Source organism: Acanthochromis polyacanthus, chromosome 11, assembly GCF_021347895.1.
Source record: "Acanthochromis polyacanthus isolate Apoly-LR-REF ecotype Palm Island chromosome 11, KAUST_Apoly_ChrSc, whole genome shotgun sequence".
In the NCBI taxonomy this organism is placed as follows: domain Eukaryota; kingdom Metazoa; phylum Chordata; class Actinopteri; family Pomacentridae; genus Acanthochromis; species Acanthochromis polyacanthus.
The window spans coordinates 28,726,046-28,744,439 of record NC_067123.1 but is presented as its reverse complement, the minus strand read 5'-3'; the positions used below and the strand labels follow the sequence as shown (position 1 = coordinate 28,744,439).

At 40.6% G+C, this 18,394-nt stretch overlaps 1 protein-coding gene across 2 annotated transcripts in view; it reads right to left on the bottom strand.

The window, feature by feature from the left end:
* Positions 1-226: 226 nt before the first annotated feature.
* Positions 227-18,394, bottom strand: part of cdk6 (cyclin-dependent kinase 6) — a 38,862-nt gene continuing 20,694 nt past the window's right edge. For both annotated transcript variants that reach the window (XM_051955882.1, XM_022201558.2), the window contains exons 5-8: positions 14,272-14,381; positions 4,103-4,153; positions 3,659-3,794; positions 227-3,520 (exon numbers count right to left, since the gene is read on the bottom strand). In XM_051955882.1, the coding sequence (XP_051811842.1) occupies positions 3,368-3,520; positions 3,659-3,794; positions 4,103-4,153; positions 14,272-14,381 (450 nt within the window). In that variant the 3' untranslated portion in view covers positions 227-3,367. The remainder of the gene's footprint in view (positions 3,521-3,658; positions 3,795-4,102; positions 4,154-14,271; positions 14,382-18,394) is intronic.

Genomic DNA, 18,394 nt, shown 5'->3' with positions numbered 1-18,394 from the left:
CAACCATCCAAACATTTGCATCACTGCCATCTTCTGGAAAGAATTGTCACTTTACACTTCTGTCACATCTCTCAGGTTCAATTACGGGCACTCACAAAGTTATTCAAAGTGAAACAGATTGATAATAGAAATCTAGCAACACAATAACACGTTTTTAAAATTGTGTTTTTGTGTTGCTATGACACAGAATTTGTCAATCCCATTCATAATTAATTCCAAAACAACATTCATAAAAAGCTGCTTTTTATTCAGCTGGTGTAATACAATAATAAGACACCAATGCATTAATACATAAGTATAATGCCAGTTGAAGTGATATGATGGATCAAGCTATGCTAGTTTCAAAACAGTGAAACTGCTAAAAGGTCAACGGTGGACTTCAGTTATTGTGAGATTGAAATGTATTGCAAACTGGTTAAGAAAAGCATACAGTAATTGCATTAACTGTAATGAGAGTAAAGCAGTCATTTTTTAAAGTGTAAACCTCTATGTGTAATGCATTTGTAGCTTTCCATTGCATTGTATGCATGACTTACACCAGATATGAGTTGTTATCAAAGAGAAAATTCACACAGTGTTTTTAGTTAAGCAGACAATTACACATGTATTTCTGTCGTGTTTGACGTCTAGCAATTAAAAGTTGCTGGCAAAAACAGTTTATACAGGCAGTTATCTTCAGACAGTAATGACTACAGTAACATATACTTGATAAATAGGAATGACAGTAGACTATGATCAAAGACGAGATCATGAAACAGCTTGAAAGAAAACCTGAAGGAGTTGTAATGTGGTCATTTAGTAGCCCAGAGATGTGCAAACTGTGCCCGAGAGGTTCGGACGTCCATAAGAACCTGAGAAAGTCAGAGAATGTGTCTGTGTGTGTGTGCTAACAGCACTACCTGTTAAGAAAACATAAACCAGTGTTAAAATGTTACTGTTCTGCAAGAACTACTACACACATAGAAAAATACAACTCTGCATAACTTGCTTTTTTCTTGCTGGTAAAAACTGAACTGGAATACAACAGCACATGAATGGAAAATAAAGCAAAAACTGTGCACAAAATATCTGTGCATTATTTCATTATCAAAACTACTATAAAATTTGTAGTCACTCGCAATCCAAGGTAAAGGAAATCCAATAAGCACCCACAGAACCCGCCCAACATTTTCAAAGAACAAAATACTCTCGTCATACAACATTCCACTGACCCTCGCTACTCTACGTCTATCCATTTTTATGACATATCTATGTGCTGACAATGCACGTATCGAAAGTTTTCTATCATTACAGCTTGTACTTTACAGCTAGCACAACATACTGTACAGTACCAATGCCTCTCCTTTTTACATTCCTTACATTGTCAAACTATTCTTACACAAACTCCCTAATCATCTAATGAGTTGGTGTAATTGGTGTAAGAATATTGTATTCCCCAGCATCTTAAAAAAAAAAAAGATCAAGTAACAAGCATAAGACTTGTCAATAAAATTAAAATTAAATACAGAATATTGGTGACAATACTATGCCAAATGCTTTCATGTTGAATAGTGCTGGTGGACTTTCTCCACCTATTGCAAACCTGTGCATTGCTGTATCATTTGGATAGTAAATATTAATTGGTTTTCATAATGATAAAAGCTTGTGATGGGAGACTGGAATTCATAAAAAGTCTTAACAACCACAAGTGGCAGGAACATTTCTAAGTTCTTTCATCATTGTCTCAGCACCGATATCAGCCCATTATGATGAGTCCTTGAAGAAGAGTGCAGAAACCATTAGAATCCCGCTACTGGTCTGCAGTTACTCCAGATATCCACAAGGTGGCAGCAATATCATAGGTAAAACTGGAATGATAACGACATGGCAGTGAATGACTGGCTTGTGATGCCTAATAATGTCTGAATGAGTACGTAGGTACATGAGCGTGCTTATGTCAGCGGCAGTGGACACACTAAATGTTGTGTACGTATCTGTGAGTGTGCTTTAACTGTTTATCTTCTTACTGCGCACACACACAGTTAAGCATAAAGGCAGGTGAATCCATGCTGTCCATCCGGGCTCCTGTACAGTCCAGTCCCCCAGTCAGGGCGACTCTTGCGAGGCTAAACACTGGTCATAAAAAGGCTTCAGCTTCATGGCCTCAACAGTCCGTCTGCCCGCTACTAGCAGTCAATCTGAGATGCAAGTCTCTTTGCATTGTTACACACAGTCAATTATCAACATTTCACAACCTAAAAGCAGCAATTACAGTCCATCAGTTCATGGAAGGAGGACAGCGTTTGTGCATGGTTCATGGGGTAAGAGCCTTGTTGTTTTTGACACAATCTTCACTCTCTCCTTATGAGTACGTCCAGGAGTTTTGTACGCTGACTACAAAAAGTATTCCCCCTCCCTGTGTCCATTTCATGCTTTGTTTCATATACAATGCGAAACCAAAATTAATTAGGCTCTTTGACACAGAATATTGATAGAAGTCGAGTTGGAGAGAAAAGCGAATGGACTTAAACAACTGTCAACTGACAATTTATCACTGATGCAGTTGGTAGCAGTGATCAAGATGCGATTTTTTTTTTTTTTTTTTTAGTTGAATGCACTGAGATTTGCAGACCCCAACAGGTGGCAAAAACTGACACTGGGCAGCTGCTGCCTGGGTACATTACTACAACTACAGCCAACTAGCAAAAAGAAAGCCACTGTTGAAAAGTCTCATCACATGTCAGCTTGCATTTGCTAAGAGGCATGTGGGAGAAGTGAAACAAGACTCTGGCGGTATGTCACCAAATTCAAGCTTTTTTATCAACAAACTAAACACTATGCAAAGCTGGGGGTTGGTAGCATCATGCTGCGGTGACTTTGCAGTTGGCCTTTGAGGACTTGTGAGGACAGGGGGGGAAATCAGTGCAGCAAAATACAGAAAATCTTGGAGGAATTTTTCGCCACCATGAGGAGAAGCAGGAAAACCGCCTGCAAACCATAAAGCTGCACTACACTGTTTTCAGAAGAACACTCAAGCTGTCAAATCACACTCCAGATCATAACACAATCAAGAATTTAAGGCAGAATATGAAAACGTTTGGTCAGTCATGTCATGAGCTTGACAGATTTATCCATGTAAACTCAAGGCTTTAAGGTGCGTCTACTAAATATTTCTTGAGGAGGTGAATACTTCTGTAATCACTTATTTTGCCTTCTACCTTTTTACTTGATTAGCCTTCATCTGGAAATTGCAATCTTTACTGACTGATCAGTGTCAAAAAGCTTAAAACGGTTTGTTTTAAAACAGTAAGACATGAGAAACACCAAGGTGGAGTACGAGGAATACTTTTTGTGGACACTATGGATGATTAAATTTGAAGGAGGACCATCAGGCAGTCCTCTCCTCCATAGTGGGCTTGTTGCTGGGAATGGGTTGGGCCGCGTACACACTTCTGCTGTGGCTGTCCACACTTTGAAAGTACGGGTGACTCAGCGCAGCGAAGGCCGATATTCTCCTGGAAGGGTTGAAAGCGAGGAATTGCTGCAGAGACAAAAAAAAGATGATAAAACAGACAGTCAATTAATGTAAAGCTGCAATATTATGATTTGAGGAATGTATGGCAAACTACTACTGCATGATTCATTTGGATTAGTCTGGAGAGCGGTTTGTGTTACCCACCATTAATAAGGCCCGTCCCTGCTCATCCATGTCTGGAACCAAGTCTTCTATTGGTTTCGGGGGCCGGGGTGTGAAGGCACTTTGCGGTAGGGCCACTTCCTGGGGCCAGTCTTCTGCTGAAGGTACCCCAACAACACTTTGGAAGGACAACAGCCATCATTACCTTCACCATCAGCAATGAACAGCATTCACTACCTTTCCAGTTCCAGTTTCCACAGTAGTAGCGAGCATATCCTTCCCTATATTTATGCAAGATGCCAGGTAATAAGTTCAATAAAGAAAAATGCCAAGTGGTCACACACTGGACTTAGCAAATTTGGATTCAAGTGACTTTCACTGATTTTCATGAACAGTCCAATGTCTGGATACCATTTTTTCTTCATTCCGTCTCAATAAAATATAAACTACAGGGTCCTAGACGTAACAGAAAAAATCAATACTTACTCAAAAATCTTTCCCAGCTGATCAACATCTGAGTTTCCTCGAAATAGCGGTCTAGGAAAAAAAAAAAGAAAAACTGTTGATTTTGACTGTTAATGCTGAAACATATGTTCATCAATGTGTTCATACGATGTGCTGCAAACATGGAAAAGGTTCACACACATCTTGGTTTAAAGTATAAAGAATTAACTCTATTCTTATTAGCCTGCTTCAGACATAAGTTTTAATGCTCTCTTTCCCATGGCACATGAGGATGAACAGTCCTAATATATACGCTTCTGGCTCAAGGCAAAGAGGAATGTGTGACTCTGATGTGAATGTTTGAAGCAGCCACACACTCACAGCCTCATCTCATGTAGTCAGGATTGTGGGGCAGTATTGGTAGTGCTACTGAAGAGGGGAGGGAGGGAGGGAGCAGGGATGAAAGGAAGGAGGAGAGCGGCAGCATGGCTGCTGGTGGTTCCTGTGGCTTTGGGCCGTCTTTGGATGCCCGTGGGCGGTGATGCCTGCCCTGGCACCCGCACAAATTCCAGTAGTCATCATCAGCATAAGTCTGCTGGTTGCCGCATGGGACAGAAAAAGCCTGTTTATTCCTCATGTGCTTTTGCTCCCTCTGAGTGTCAAAGTATGGGGGAAATAGAAAGGGAAAGGCGTGAGAGAGACAAGTTGGATTATTCTAACAGAGAAAGGGGTATGGGAACTACACTTTCCTGCTCGGGTTCCTCTGAAAGGAAGTGAGGAGGTGTTGTCACAAAGAAGATTTTCTTGCAGTACTAAAGGGCTTAATAACATTTCTAAATGTCTTAATTCAAACATTACAGTACGAATGCACAAGGATCAGAAAAGGAGGACACTTTATTTTTATGCTCTACATGTTTAAGATGGTTAGTCACCAGCAGATATCAATGTAATGCAGGATATTTTCACAAGTGTGCTTCTACGCATGTGTGTATGCACTCTCTATCCAGGACTCGATACAGTTCAAGTGCACCCCACTTAGCTGAAGTCAACAGAGGCTGGCTAGTCACCATGTGCTCCCTGTGTTTTCCAACTTGCAGGAAGCTTCACATAGTTCAACACCCACACTTTCCTACAGAGTCAGACACTGGGATATTAGTCACACAAGGTTGTTTTGCACATTTTTTACAGTGACAGCAAACTGTATGTCACATGCTTCAGTTCGGAAGTGGAATTACGATAGTGGTTGGTTTCATTATTCAGAAGTTGTATCCTCAACTAAAGGATGTCTCTGTGTTTCTCTCCTCTTTCACCACTGCTTTAAACATTTGACTTGGGAACAGGACCACACCGCATTAGCAAGTCTTTCAGGGTAAATTACTGTGCTGAGCTTTGAAAGCCATTTAAGATCAGACCAAACCAGTTTCTGACTGTTGCAAACGAAAATCACCTACAGCAAAGTCATCATGCCAAAACAAGTAGGGCTGATAATTCCAAGAGGTCCATTTTTAAACCTGGAGTGGTTTGTTGGTTTGTTGGAAGGGGATAACTGCATTCACATCGGGCCGGCCACTGGCATGCACACACAGTCGACAGTGCGAGTCCAAGTGTGGGTGCACAATTGCACACACGCGCATCGGGATTGCTTCCCACTGTGAGATTTGCACGTGCACACACATATGCACAAACACAAGAGGTGGCAGTGAAAGGACTGGGACTGGGTTGGGACAGGCAGCTGACTCACGCTTCCTTTAATGCCAGCACGGCTCTGTCCCACATTCCACTGAGACAACCTCTGGAATGTGCGTGTGTGTGCGCATGTTTGCACGTGAGAGTCAAACTGATTGGGAACTGGAGAGAAATGGTGTGTGTTTAACTGTGGCTTCCTCTGCATGGACATCCTGGTTTGTGCAAGCACACGCAAGCGTGGGAGCTTGTTTAAAACACATTTGCATGCAAGGGTGCCACGCTCTTGAGGATTTATCAATTGAGTTCCAAAGTGTGAGAAAGTCAACAACTATGTGGGGCCTCTCCCAGACCCATTAACGCACCACGTTCAACCTTTTCGATTGGAGGAATGTCAACGAGCTGACTCTCTCTCCTCTATTCACTTAAACCATGACTTACTCCGACACTGTCAGAGCCATGCAGATGCAGACTTGCATGATCTTTGCGCAAATTCCTTTGAGAACTATTCTCGTTACACTGTGTAGCCATTCAAAAAGGTGCTTTTACTTTTTACAGTAGCAGCCTTGATAATGAAAGTGAAGAAGCCAGTGCGATCAGGGGAAACTTTTGGAGTTTCATGAGTCATAAAGGAAATGTTTGGTACTTATTTGTGCTGCAGGCAGTGAGGTGAATTGGGGTTGTTGCTGGTTGTTGGGGTTTCAACATAGGACTGTAACTAATATCTTACTTTCAAAATTATATGCAGGCAATAGAATGTGAGAAAATTAAAATTCAAAGTCAAATGCAGCATCTTCTGAGGATAAAAGCATAACACAAACTCAAGCAGCAACTCTTTCCATCTGAGAAGGAAGCAGTAAACACTTGATTTTTTTGCAAGATAAATCGAAATTCTAACACGTAGCGCGACTAATTGAGCTGAAAATTTTTCAAGCTGATGCATTCATTTGTTCCCAGGAACTAGCTATTCTGAAAGGCGATCAAACCATGAGCAGGGACATCTGGTTTGTTATTCCTAAGCTGTCAACGATTAAATCTTAAATTCAACAGTGCTGCAAACTAATAAACTATTTTTCTCATCTTCTCTTGTTCTGCCCTCTGCAGCAATCAGTATTTTGCTTTCTTTCACTGCTTCTCCCAGGTGCCCTTTAATCTCTGACAGGTGGCCTTTTAAAAAGCCATTTTAAATCACCTGCAGAGAGAGAGAGAGAGAGAGAGAGAGAGAGAGGAGAGAGAGAGGAGAGAGAGAGAGAGAGAGAGAGAGATTGTATGTTCTGTTCCTGGCCATCAAAGGGCCCTGCCTCGCCTCCACCCTTAAGGCAAGTTTGGGCCAGGTGCCAGACTGTGAAAGCACACACATACTGTATATACACACCAAAGCTTTTACAGCTTATTGTGTCAGGGTGAGAGAAGTACCTTAACCTAGACAATACACACACACACACACACACACACTCAGACTGCTCTCTGCTATCAGGACAGGAACTGCCAACAGATTCAGACTGAGCCTGCTTTAAAAAGAACCCTGTATAAGACTAGGACAAGCCTCCGGTACTCACAATGCATATAGTGGGTACTATTTACTGCGTGTGAGTTGAAATTATTTAATGCACATTTGACTTTGTGCCAGTCAATATGTCCTGACATGTACTGTAGGTGGTGTCAATAGCATAAAATACTTTTAACCTGATATAACCAAAGACATGACACAAACAGCCAACTGCCATCAAATTCAATGAGTCAAAGGTCTGACTATGTGTAAATGTGACTGGGACTACATCAATGCTAAAAATCGACGCTTGATCCAATTTTACTTGTAAATTTATCAAATGCGAATGAGTACTTCATTGCAATCCAACAGAGTTGGAGTGCATCTTTTATACCTAGCCACATATACAACCATGCCACTCTGCAAAATGCACATGTCAAAGGTGTTCCTGGCATATTAAGATCATGAGTTTACAAAGTAGTGCTCCACCTCATGATTACTTTGATTATCAATGTGTTATTCATTGACTAATCAATCATTTAGTCTCGATGAAGTAAATACACACGTGGACAAAATTGTTGGTACCCCTCAGTTAAAGAAGGAAAAACCCACAATTCTCACTGAAATCACTTGAAACTCACAAAAGTAACAATAAATAAAAATTTATTGAAAATTAAATAATCAAAATCAGCCATCACTTTGAATTGTTGATTAACATAATTATTTAAAAAAACAAACTAATGAAATAGGGCTGGACAAAATGATGGTACCCATAACTTAATATTTTGTTGCACAACCTTTTGAGGCAATCACTGCAATTAAACGATTTCTGTATTTGTCAATGAGCGTTCTGCAGCTGTCAACAGGTATTTTGGCCCACTCCTCATGAGCAAACAGCTCCAGTTGTCCTCAGGTTTGATGGGTGTCTTCTCCAAATGGCATGTTTCAGCTCCTTCCACATATGTTCAATGGGATTCAGATCTGGGCTCATAGAAGGCCACTTTAGAATAGTCCAACGCTTTTCTCTCAGCCATTCTTGGGTGTTTTTGGCTGTGTGTTTTGGATCGTTGTCCTGTTGGAAGACCCATGACCTGCGACTGAGACCAAGCTTTCTGACACGAGGCAGCACATTTCTCTCCAGAATGCCTTGATAGTCTTCAGATTTCATCGTACCTTGCACACTTTCAAGACACCCTGTGCCAGATGCAGCAAAGCAGCCCCAAAACATTACTGAGCCTCCTCCATGTTTCACCGTAGGGACAGTGTTCTTTTCTTCGTATGCTTGGTTTTTGAGTCTATGAACATAGAGTTGATGTGCCTTACCAAAAAGCTCCAGTTTGGTCTCATCTGTCCAAAGGACATTCTCCCAGAAGCTTTGTGGCTTGTCAACATGCATTTTTGCAAATTCCAGTCTCGCTTTTTTATGAGTTTTTTTCAGCAGTGGTGTCCTCCTTGGTCGTCTCCCATGAAGTCCACTTTGGCTCAAACAACGACGAATGGTGCGATCCGACACTGATGTACCTTGGCCTTGGAGTTCACCTTTAATTTCTTTGGAGGTTGCTCTGGGCTCTTTGGATACAATTCCAACGATCCGTCTCTTCAATTTGTCATCAATTTTCCTCTTGCGGCCACGTCCAGGGAGGTTGGCTACTGTCCCGTGGGTCTTGAACTTCTGATAATATGAGCCACTGTTGTCACAGGAACTTCAAGCTGTTTAGAGATGGTCTTATAGCCTTTACCTTTAAGATGTTTGTCTATCATTTTTTTCCGATGTCCTGGGACAATTCTCTCCTTCGCTTTCTGTTGTCCATGTTCAGTGTGGTACACACCTTTTCACCAAACAGCAGGGTGACTACTTGTCTCCCTTTAAATAGGCAGACTGACTGATTATGAGTTGGAAACACCTGTGATGTCAATTAAATGACACACCTGAGTTAATCATGTCACTCTGGTCAAATAGTTTTCAATCTTTTATAGAGGTACCATCATTTTTGTCCAGGCCTGTTTCATTAGTTTGTTTTTTTAAATAATTATGTTATCAACAATTCAAAAGTAATGGCTGTTTTTGATTATTTAATTTTCAATAAATTTTATTTATTGTTACTTTTGTGAGTTTCAAGTGATTTCAGTGAGAATTGTGGGTTTTTCCTTCTTTAACTGAGGGGGTACCAACAATTTGTCCACGTGTGTAGGACACGTTTGCTACTAGTGTCACCCCCTTCGTTCCATTTTCCACAGTTATCCGCAATTCTTTTATCTTTGTTACTTTCTCTCCGATATCCCCTCTTACCTCTGCCATTTGCAACTTTGATTCTTTGATTCAATTAGTCTTTCGTTCTTTTCATCTTACCCTCTGTTACTGATTAGCAACCATATGCAAATTAACCACTATTCACCCTTGGATTTACATACGGCCCCTCCCTACCCTCTAACTCACTCTGACCATCCCTATAAAATGGTTACTCTCAAAATCTCCAGGGTCCGCTTATGGTCACAGACTCATGCTCTGTGTTGGTAAGCCCACTGTATGCCGGAATACCAACAACTCCCAAATACAGCAAACTTTGAAGGACTAGAGTGAAACGTCTTCAACAGTCTACAAAATGTCAGATCATTGTGAAAAACACAGATCATTATTTCTGAAAGCTCAAGATAAGGCGATCAAATCCGACCATTTTTTTTGTCACGGCAACTGAAGGTATTCAGCAATGCAAAGAAAAGCAGCAAATTCTCACAACTAAGAAGCTGGAATGAGAGAATGACAGGTTATATTGCTTGGAGAGTGATTACAACAAATATGATTGCTTCATCAGCTAATTGTTTGAGCTTTAACCCTCTGAACTCAAAGCAGTTTCTTTCTCTATAAATGTGACATGTTTTTAGCATTTCAGTCTCTCACATCTGATGTGATTTTGCAGGTCTAAAAAAAAAATACAATGCCATGGTGGGCTTTGGGGATCAGATTCATCCAAAAGTCCAGAACTGAACAAAGTAGAGAAGCGGTAGACAGCAAGACAGATGTAGTGAAGCCACTACTAACACCCTTGAAGTTAAGTTCTGACACGTCTTCAAATTCTGATAAACCTATAGCAGAAGTGCCAAAATACTAAACACATTGGGTGGTAAATGAAAGCATAAGTGTGTGTTGTGTTTTTTTTTTTTAAACACGACTGACATACATGTGACAGTAATGGATTATCCATGGTCTCAATCTAAAAGTAGAAGACTAAGAATTTCAAAGCAGATCTTGTCCTCCATGAAGCTTGAACTCATGTGCAACACACGCAATAAGCATGTTTAACCCTTTCACGCACAACATGAGTCACAAGTGACCCACATCCAATGGAAAATGGATATCTTCTGACCCACACTGTGCATCAAAGGGTTAAAAAGACATAATGAAGGGCACCCATGTTGCTCAACTGGTTGAAAAGATGCATAAAAGATGCAGCAGCCTTGGTTCTCAGGTCTTCCCCCACTCTTCTCCCTACTTTCCTGTCTAATAAAGCCAACAAAAGGCCCCAAAAAAAGACATACTGGAGACAGATTCAACAACACTGAATAGCTTAAACTGTATGCGTGTTGTCTTGATATCACACTGACTATGAAGAGAATGAGTATGAAAAATGTGAGTCTGCTGTTTGACAACTTGACGCAATTTTAGTGAGCAAAACGCGCACAAAAAAAGACACTTAACGAATAATTAACACTTAATGTAATTTTTACATTAGCTGGCTTGCATAGACAACTGTACAGTCCAGATGAACTATAGTTAACATAACTCATCTTAGTGCAACACCAGAACAGTGTCAGTGCATTACAGAAACACCTGTGTAAAAGATAAATGATGGTCAATACATATGAAAGAGTTTCTATATCCATAAAACCATTCAATGACCCTCTTTAGACCCATGTAGAAGTATTTGGCTTCATTATTGTGCTCTGCTCATTTGTTTGTCACTATACACAACATGACTACTTCTTATCCCGATGTCACACTTTGCCACTAGAGTCTTTACATTCCCACTGAGTACCACGTGTACAGCGGGGGTTGTTGTGTGGCTGTGCATGCTGGGGTGTGAGGACGGTTGGGGAAGGAAGCTGGGCTGCTCCTCCTGGCACTCAGCCCTACCTCACACAGGCTGTTCTTATCTACTGTGGCATATGCAGTAACAGACTAGCTCGACCTCAGGGTAAGGTCGACTATAAGACGCATTTTCAAACATACAATGGCACATAAGATTAATGGCACCTTAATGACACACCGATAAACCATTTGCTTACGCCCAAGCCTTTTTCCCTTCCATAAACAGGCAGTTGATGCTTTTTTCCTTTTTTTAGAAAAAGGGTCCGTTATTAGCTTGGCTCTCCAGTGTGCTAAGTTCGTTAGACCACAAACTGACAAACACCTATACCAAGAAGTAGAATCTTGACTTGCATGCTGCAACCACAGCAGACAGCCTGTGTTGCTGTAATGGTTTGATAAGCCAACTGAAATGTGATTGCTGACTGCTCACAAGGCATCTGACAGGTGTCATTTGTTGCAAGGACGACTACTTAAAGAAACTCCAAAAATATTTACGATGGTAGTTAATTTTGCTGTGAAACATATCTCAAAAAGCAAACAAATAATACAGAGAAATAGAAAATTTTCCTCTTTGTGGAAATATTGTGGCACCCATCATAACACCAACACTGAGGTGCAATGGGCTTTTAAACCAATAAAACAAAGAGGGCAACAATTAAAAGAAAAGAACAAGTAAAGACGACTTAGATCTTTAACATCTGTCGGCAACAAAACACTTTGGTTCAGTATTATGGGAAACGAGACAAGAGATGGCCTTTAGTGATCCGAAAGCAAACCCAGTCACAAGGATGTGAGCATGAGAATGCGTGTATACAGTATATGTACACTCCTGTAGGTCACTGATCATCATCTGTTGTTTTAACAATAAATGTGGTAATCCCGTTAGTAAAAGAGACCATTTTCTGCAGCACTGAACTCAAAGCCTACTATAATTCATATATTATCTTGACCAGTGACACCAGTGCCACACTGGTAAGTATCCTCAACCAGAAAGACTGTAACCTCTTGAAAAAAGAAAAAAAACAAGGTAAGAACAGCCACTTCAATGGAATCAAATAGACAGAAGAGGACAACATGGAGCACAAAAGCAGCCATGAAGTTGTAAGCCCACCTTACACAGAGCTGCAAAAAGGTTGCTTCAGTATCATCAGAACGATTAGAACTAAAGTCTGAGATTGAAAACACTGTTTGAGTTTTTAAGTAAAGAGAGACTTGAATCGACTCAGGAAAGAAATCCATCACAACTTTCACTGAAGGTTCAGCATCAGTGTAAATGATGAATGAGGTCAAGTCCTACACTGAGAAGCTGTAAAACCGAGCTTTCGAGGCAAAATAAGGAATTCTTTGCTGCCTTGAAACAAAAGACCCATACAGGAAAGTTCAGCAATCTGGAATCCAGACTGAAGTAAGGGATGATAGTAAATTAATAAAGTGGCAGGAGAAGGTGGAGACTGTCCCAAAACATATATTGACATTAACATGAGCAATTTTTAGCAGCAGCAGCAACACATTGATGCATTTACAGAGTGCAGCAGTAGCCCAAATAGCAACAGAGAAGTTCAGAGAATTCAGCGACCCACAGCATGAGGCTAATAAGATACGAGAGCGTTGATGGTATAGCAACGGTCTGGTGTGGTTTAGTTGGTAAAGATTAAGGTCATACTATAACCTACTTATCAGTCTATTCGTAGACTAAATCTTCCATATTGAAGGATACAGGAAACACAAGCATTTCCAATTTCAGCTTTGAGCACATTTAGATTGGTGAAGATCCTTATTGGAGCTTTGCCTGCCATTTTTAGGTTGGGGCAGGCAGTGTTCAAGCAAAGTCAATGGGGCATTTGCATTTATCATAAAACACTCTCACAGTTTCAAAATGGTGTCATTAACAGGTCCAGTGTGAGGGTTGAGGAGGATCTACTGGCATAAATGGAAAATAATACCAATTATATTTTTCTCATTCGTGTACTATCACCGAAAGATAATAATGTTGAGTTTTGGTTACACTTTCTATCTGCAGAGTCTGTCCTCTCCCAACATCCTCTGAATCATAGCATGATCATGTGCAGGGGGAATGACTGTTTTTAGCTTTGCCTCCAGAAGAAGGTAACTGACTGTACAGAATCAGACTGGAGTTCGAGATGGGTTTATATCAAGAACAGCTCTGCACAAATTTGATCAAAAGTGAGGCATGCCAGTTAACTCTGACAAGTTCGTCTATGTTCTCAAAACCGCAACTTCAATCTCAGAGTCGACACTCTTTTGATAAGTTATTATGAAACATGTGATGAGCTTAACGTTTGCTGAAAAGGCCTTGTCCTGAAGTTGTACAAAGATAGCCTGGAGCAGTGGTAAACAAGGGCTAGACAACATCAACGTCAAGACAACATCAGATAATTATATAGAAAGCCCAATCACAAAAGTTTATTGCCGTCTTTGTTGGCATGGAAGTTTGTCACATGTCTGACTGTGTTGGCTGCATTTCTAAAGATTATTTTCAATGTATTCAAACCAAGCAGCTGGTATTAAGATCAATGGCCTATTGACAGACAGCCTGACGCTCCAGTACACATTTTGACATGGCTGTTGTCTTAATCACACTTTCTTTGACATCTTTGTTTAGCCTCTGCTGCAGGCAATTAGTCTAAAGCTAAGTGGAATATACATAAAACAGGAAGATCATACTGTAATGTCTTTTTCAGATGACATTATCAGACATCCCCTTTCCCCACATGAACATTTCTCAAAAACATTTGCCAATATTCTATATTCAGTTTGGTTCATGATGTGTCTTCCTTTGAGAAGGCAAGAACAACATCTTCAGTAATCATGAAAAATATTAAATGGTCCTCGAGAGCATGCAGGGGTATTTTTGGATAAGAATGCTAGGAGGCATTGATGTAGGATCTTTAGCCCTCCCTGCTGATTTATTTAGTTCCCTGCAGATCTCACCTTCTCCTGAACATCTCAGCAAAGATGCAGCCGACACTCCACAGGTCCACCGGTGTAGCATAACTGGACTGCAGCAGCACTTCTGGAGCTCTGTACCACAGTGTCACCACCTACAACACACACATTAAAAAAAACGTTATTTTTTAAAAAGTACATAGAAAGACACTTGCCAGCAGCACTAGGTAAATGTCACCAAGTAGGGGGGCTCAGGCACACATTCTCACACACAGGGTTAATTCTTCTCTGCCCCCATCTTGGGCTTACGTAAGACATGAAATCATATCTGGCAGGACAAGTCTCCCTGATCCCATTTTGGTGTACCCACATCACACAGTCTTTCCACAGCAATCTACCAGTGACACACAATACTGTACATACTACAGTAATACACAGCACATTTCACTGGATCAAACAGTGCAAATGATGTGTGTATGTGAAGTGATAACAGGGCGACCTTAACTGATATCAACCACCCCTTTATTCCTGTCAAAACAGAATTTAAAAAACACTTCCTGTGTTTCGTCAAACAACCCTGCACCCACCTGAGGTACAGCGGCAGCCATTTTGTGCCACTTCACACTAAGCGTAGTTTCCAAATTAGTCCCTGTAACTCTATTGGGACCTGTGAAAGCGTGTGTGCAGCCATAGCCTGCAGGAAAGCAGCAGCATTGTTAACAGCTACAGTAGGGAAAGCCTCCAGACAAAACTCAGTGACCCCTAGTAAGAGAGTGGACTGGTTCCAGGTGCTTTCCTAACCTCCAGATTTTTCCAACAGCTTTTGGCTGCAGTTCCCCCTTCAGGCACTGCAGTGTGCTTATCGGGATCTTCGAGTCTGAGGCGAGTGTTTGTAAGCAAAAAGAGTGAAGCATGACCTAGATGTCTTCACTGGTTTGATTGGTGTGGATGCTGCATGAATAAGAAGTAAAAAGATTAACTTTTTTAGATGTCGTCCACATGCTTGAATATGCCAAAATGAGGAATATGAGACTAACGATCTTCAAAGGATGTAGATAACCAAATACTAGCTATGAAACAGTGAATGAAGTTCTTGTCTATGTGCTCATGTGTCCCCTGAAAAGTTACGTTGAGACAGCAGTCAAGCATAGATCTGATCTGTCAGCTCTGTAGTCAAAAGTTAAAGCTAGCATATGCGGGATTGGAGAAACAGTAGGAGCAAATTAAATATTGAAATAATCTGGAGCAACCACAAAGAACGTTAATGGGGATTGAAGCGTGGTGCATTGAAGGTCCCCTACCGTTCCCCTTTTCAGTAAATTAACGAAAGTCTCACGTCCTCGATATCTGTCCTTCAATTTTTCAGCTAAAAATACTGCAAAGACGGTTCATTATTATCACTGTAAACTGACTCTTTCTCTGGGCAATCACTTGACATAGAAATTGCGGAATTCACAGCAGAACCACAGTTTTAAACTCATATGTAGTGTGAGTTTGTCAGGCAACACTGTGGTCTGAAATTTTGTGTAAAACAAAGTAATTTTTTTAATCATCATATATTACATTTAAAATCATCTGATGTCTAATGACCACACGCAAGTAGGCACACAGCGCATATGCAAAACATCAGGTTAAAAACTAATATCGACTAATTTAAGATAAAAACCTAAATAGATATGAAATGACACTTCCTCAGAAATGCAATGCAATACAGAAACATGTAAAGAACACAAATATTCACAAACACCAATAAATGTGATCATCTGGTATGTTTGTTGCAGGTTTAGGGTCAACTATAAAACTCAGTCTCATGCTACATGCTTGCTAACTCCAGCAATAAGTCTGCTTGGCCTTATGGAAGACTCTTGTGATGTGCAGTGGTAGACAGGTGGACAGTTTGACAGAGAGTCGACCAATCAGTTGTCTCGTTTGGACTGAATGCAGTGACTGGCAGAAATAACTTTTTTTTTTTTTTTTTAAATTTTCAGAGCACTTAATGTACTGATGGCTGACAGGGTGTGAAGACACCGTTCACAAATACAGTGACAAAAACTTTTAGGATACATTGCATACTCTAGCTTTGCTTCCACTGAAACAGCTTGTGACTTTTATCCCCATACTTTACTTTTTCACTTGGTGGCTCCGTAAAAAGTTGAAGCAGTATAACAAAAACAGCTTGTGCCTCTAAACCATGGTAGCAGCATAACTCTAAATGGGAATGCTAATCTTTCTATCCTTCACTTTGTTGCAGACTAAGATATCTCTAAAACTAAAGATTGTTATAAAATCTTGTACAGTAGACATTCATGGTCTCAAGATGATTAATCTTAAGGACATTGCCTTTTTGTACAGCGCCACAATGAAACCACCATACAGATCTAATGACTAAAAAATAATCTTTCAGTTACCAAGTTGCAGGGCAATGCTTTATTACCCCACTGGTCAGTGGGATAGAAGTTCAATGCGAGATGGATTTTATTCGAATGCAACACAAGAGAAAGTCTTACATATGAGGTAAACTGACTAAACATAGCTCTGAAAAGTGAGGCATTTAACAGAAGACTGATAAGAGGAATAAAAAGTATGGTCACATTTTTCCACTAAACTAAATGGCACTATTAATAGAGCCGGGGGCTGCTTTTTGCAGATGTGTGATACTTTCTCATCTCTGTTTCCTGCTTCAGGAGAACTAGAGCGGAAGTTGAGGCTAGTTGGCTGAGATGCGCTGGGTGAGACACGTGACCAGAAATGGGACATATGTGCTGAGAATGAATAGACTGACTGTTAAGGTCATTGAAGAATTTCAGAACAGTGAAACCTCAAAGAAAACCATGAATGGAAGTTGCACAGTTGCCCATATAGCCAGGCTACATGCTGTCAATTATGTTTTAAACATAGGCAAAATCAAGACTGCATTGCTTCTTATTTGTAGGAAGTTTTAAATCTTTTTTTCACCTTAACCAAGTTGTGTGCAAGTCTTTGGCCTGATACCACATCTCCATTTTCTCTCTACCCAGACATGGCAATGCCACAGCCAGCAAAAGTGACAAATACAGCTTGTAACTTTAAAATGTGGATGAATGCATAAATGACAAATGCCCCAATTAACATGTTTCTGAAACTGTTGCAGCTGCAGACTCATACACATATGACTTCATTCTGTTGCATGGATTTGTCACCTTGCCGAGTCAAAAGTCAGAGCTTATAAGAACACACACACATGCAAGCACGCATGCACACACGCACGCACACGCACACACACACACAAAGCCTTCTAGGAAGAACCACAGACCTACAGCTCAGGGTATATCCGTCTCAGTGCAATGCAGTTATTCGAAAACCCGGCCACAACTGCAGATTAAGGCATATACATAACACATGCACGCACTCGCAGACACACCGGAAGATAGATGCATTAAAGTCTGAAATTACACCCTGACTACTTGCACTGTAGCATAGTCTTTTTGTAAGCTGTGCATCTGTGGCAAGGTGCCCTTCCATTCTGTATCCGTGCTGAAGGACAAACCTGCCTTTATTCTATATTTTCACTTTTCTGTTAATGTATATCCTGAAAAGACCAAAACTTTCCAACTTTCCTACTCTGGTCTGTGACAATGCCTATTTTCTCCTGCTAATGACAAGTTTATAATAAATGGCTATAAATGTATAATTATAGACTACTTTCAGTTGCAGCTTAATGTACATTTGTTGGACTAAGTGGTACTTGGAGCAGCAGCACATGCATGCAGCATTGGCTCAAAATCAACAATTCACTGCAATAAAGGAACATGTCCCCCAGGACAACAGTATGGCTCAAACAAGGTCCAATTCATGCACCAAACATATAAAGTATGCTGCTATTATTTAATACATAATAGTCTCAAATTACTAACTGTCTCTTTCTCAAATAGCCCATCCCATACATCAAATTTACAGCTTTAGTTTGGTCATTTTAATTTCTAAACTACTATAAGTTCTGCTTTCAACCCAGCAATCCTTTTGCCACTTTTCTCCCTGCCTCCTCCCTCTCACACCAGCAATCTCTTGTTCCTTCTCTATAAAATGCCTCTCTTTCTCCGACTGTTTCTGTAAGCCCCTAAGTCTGTAAAACACATATGCCTGAAATGCAGTAAAGCCAACACTTAACAGTTGGAGAGCCTATAATATC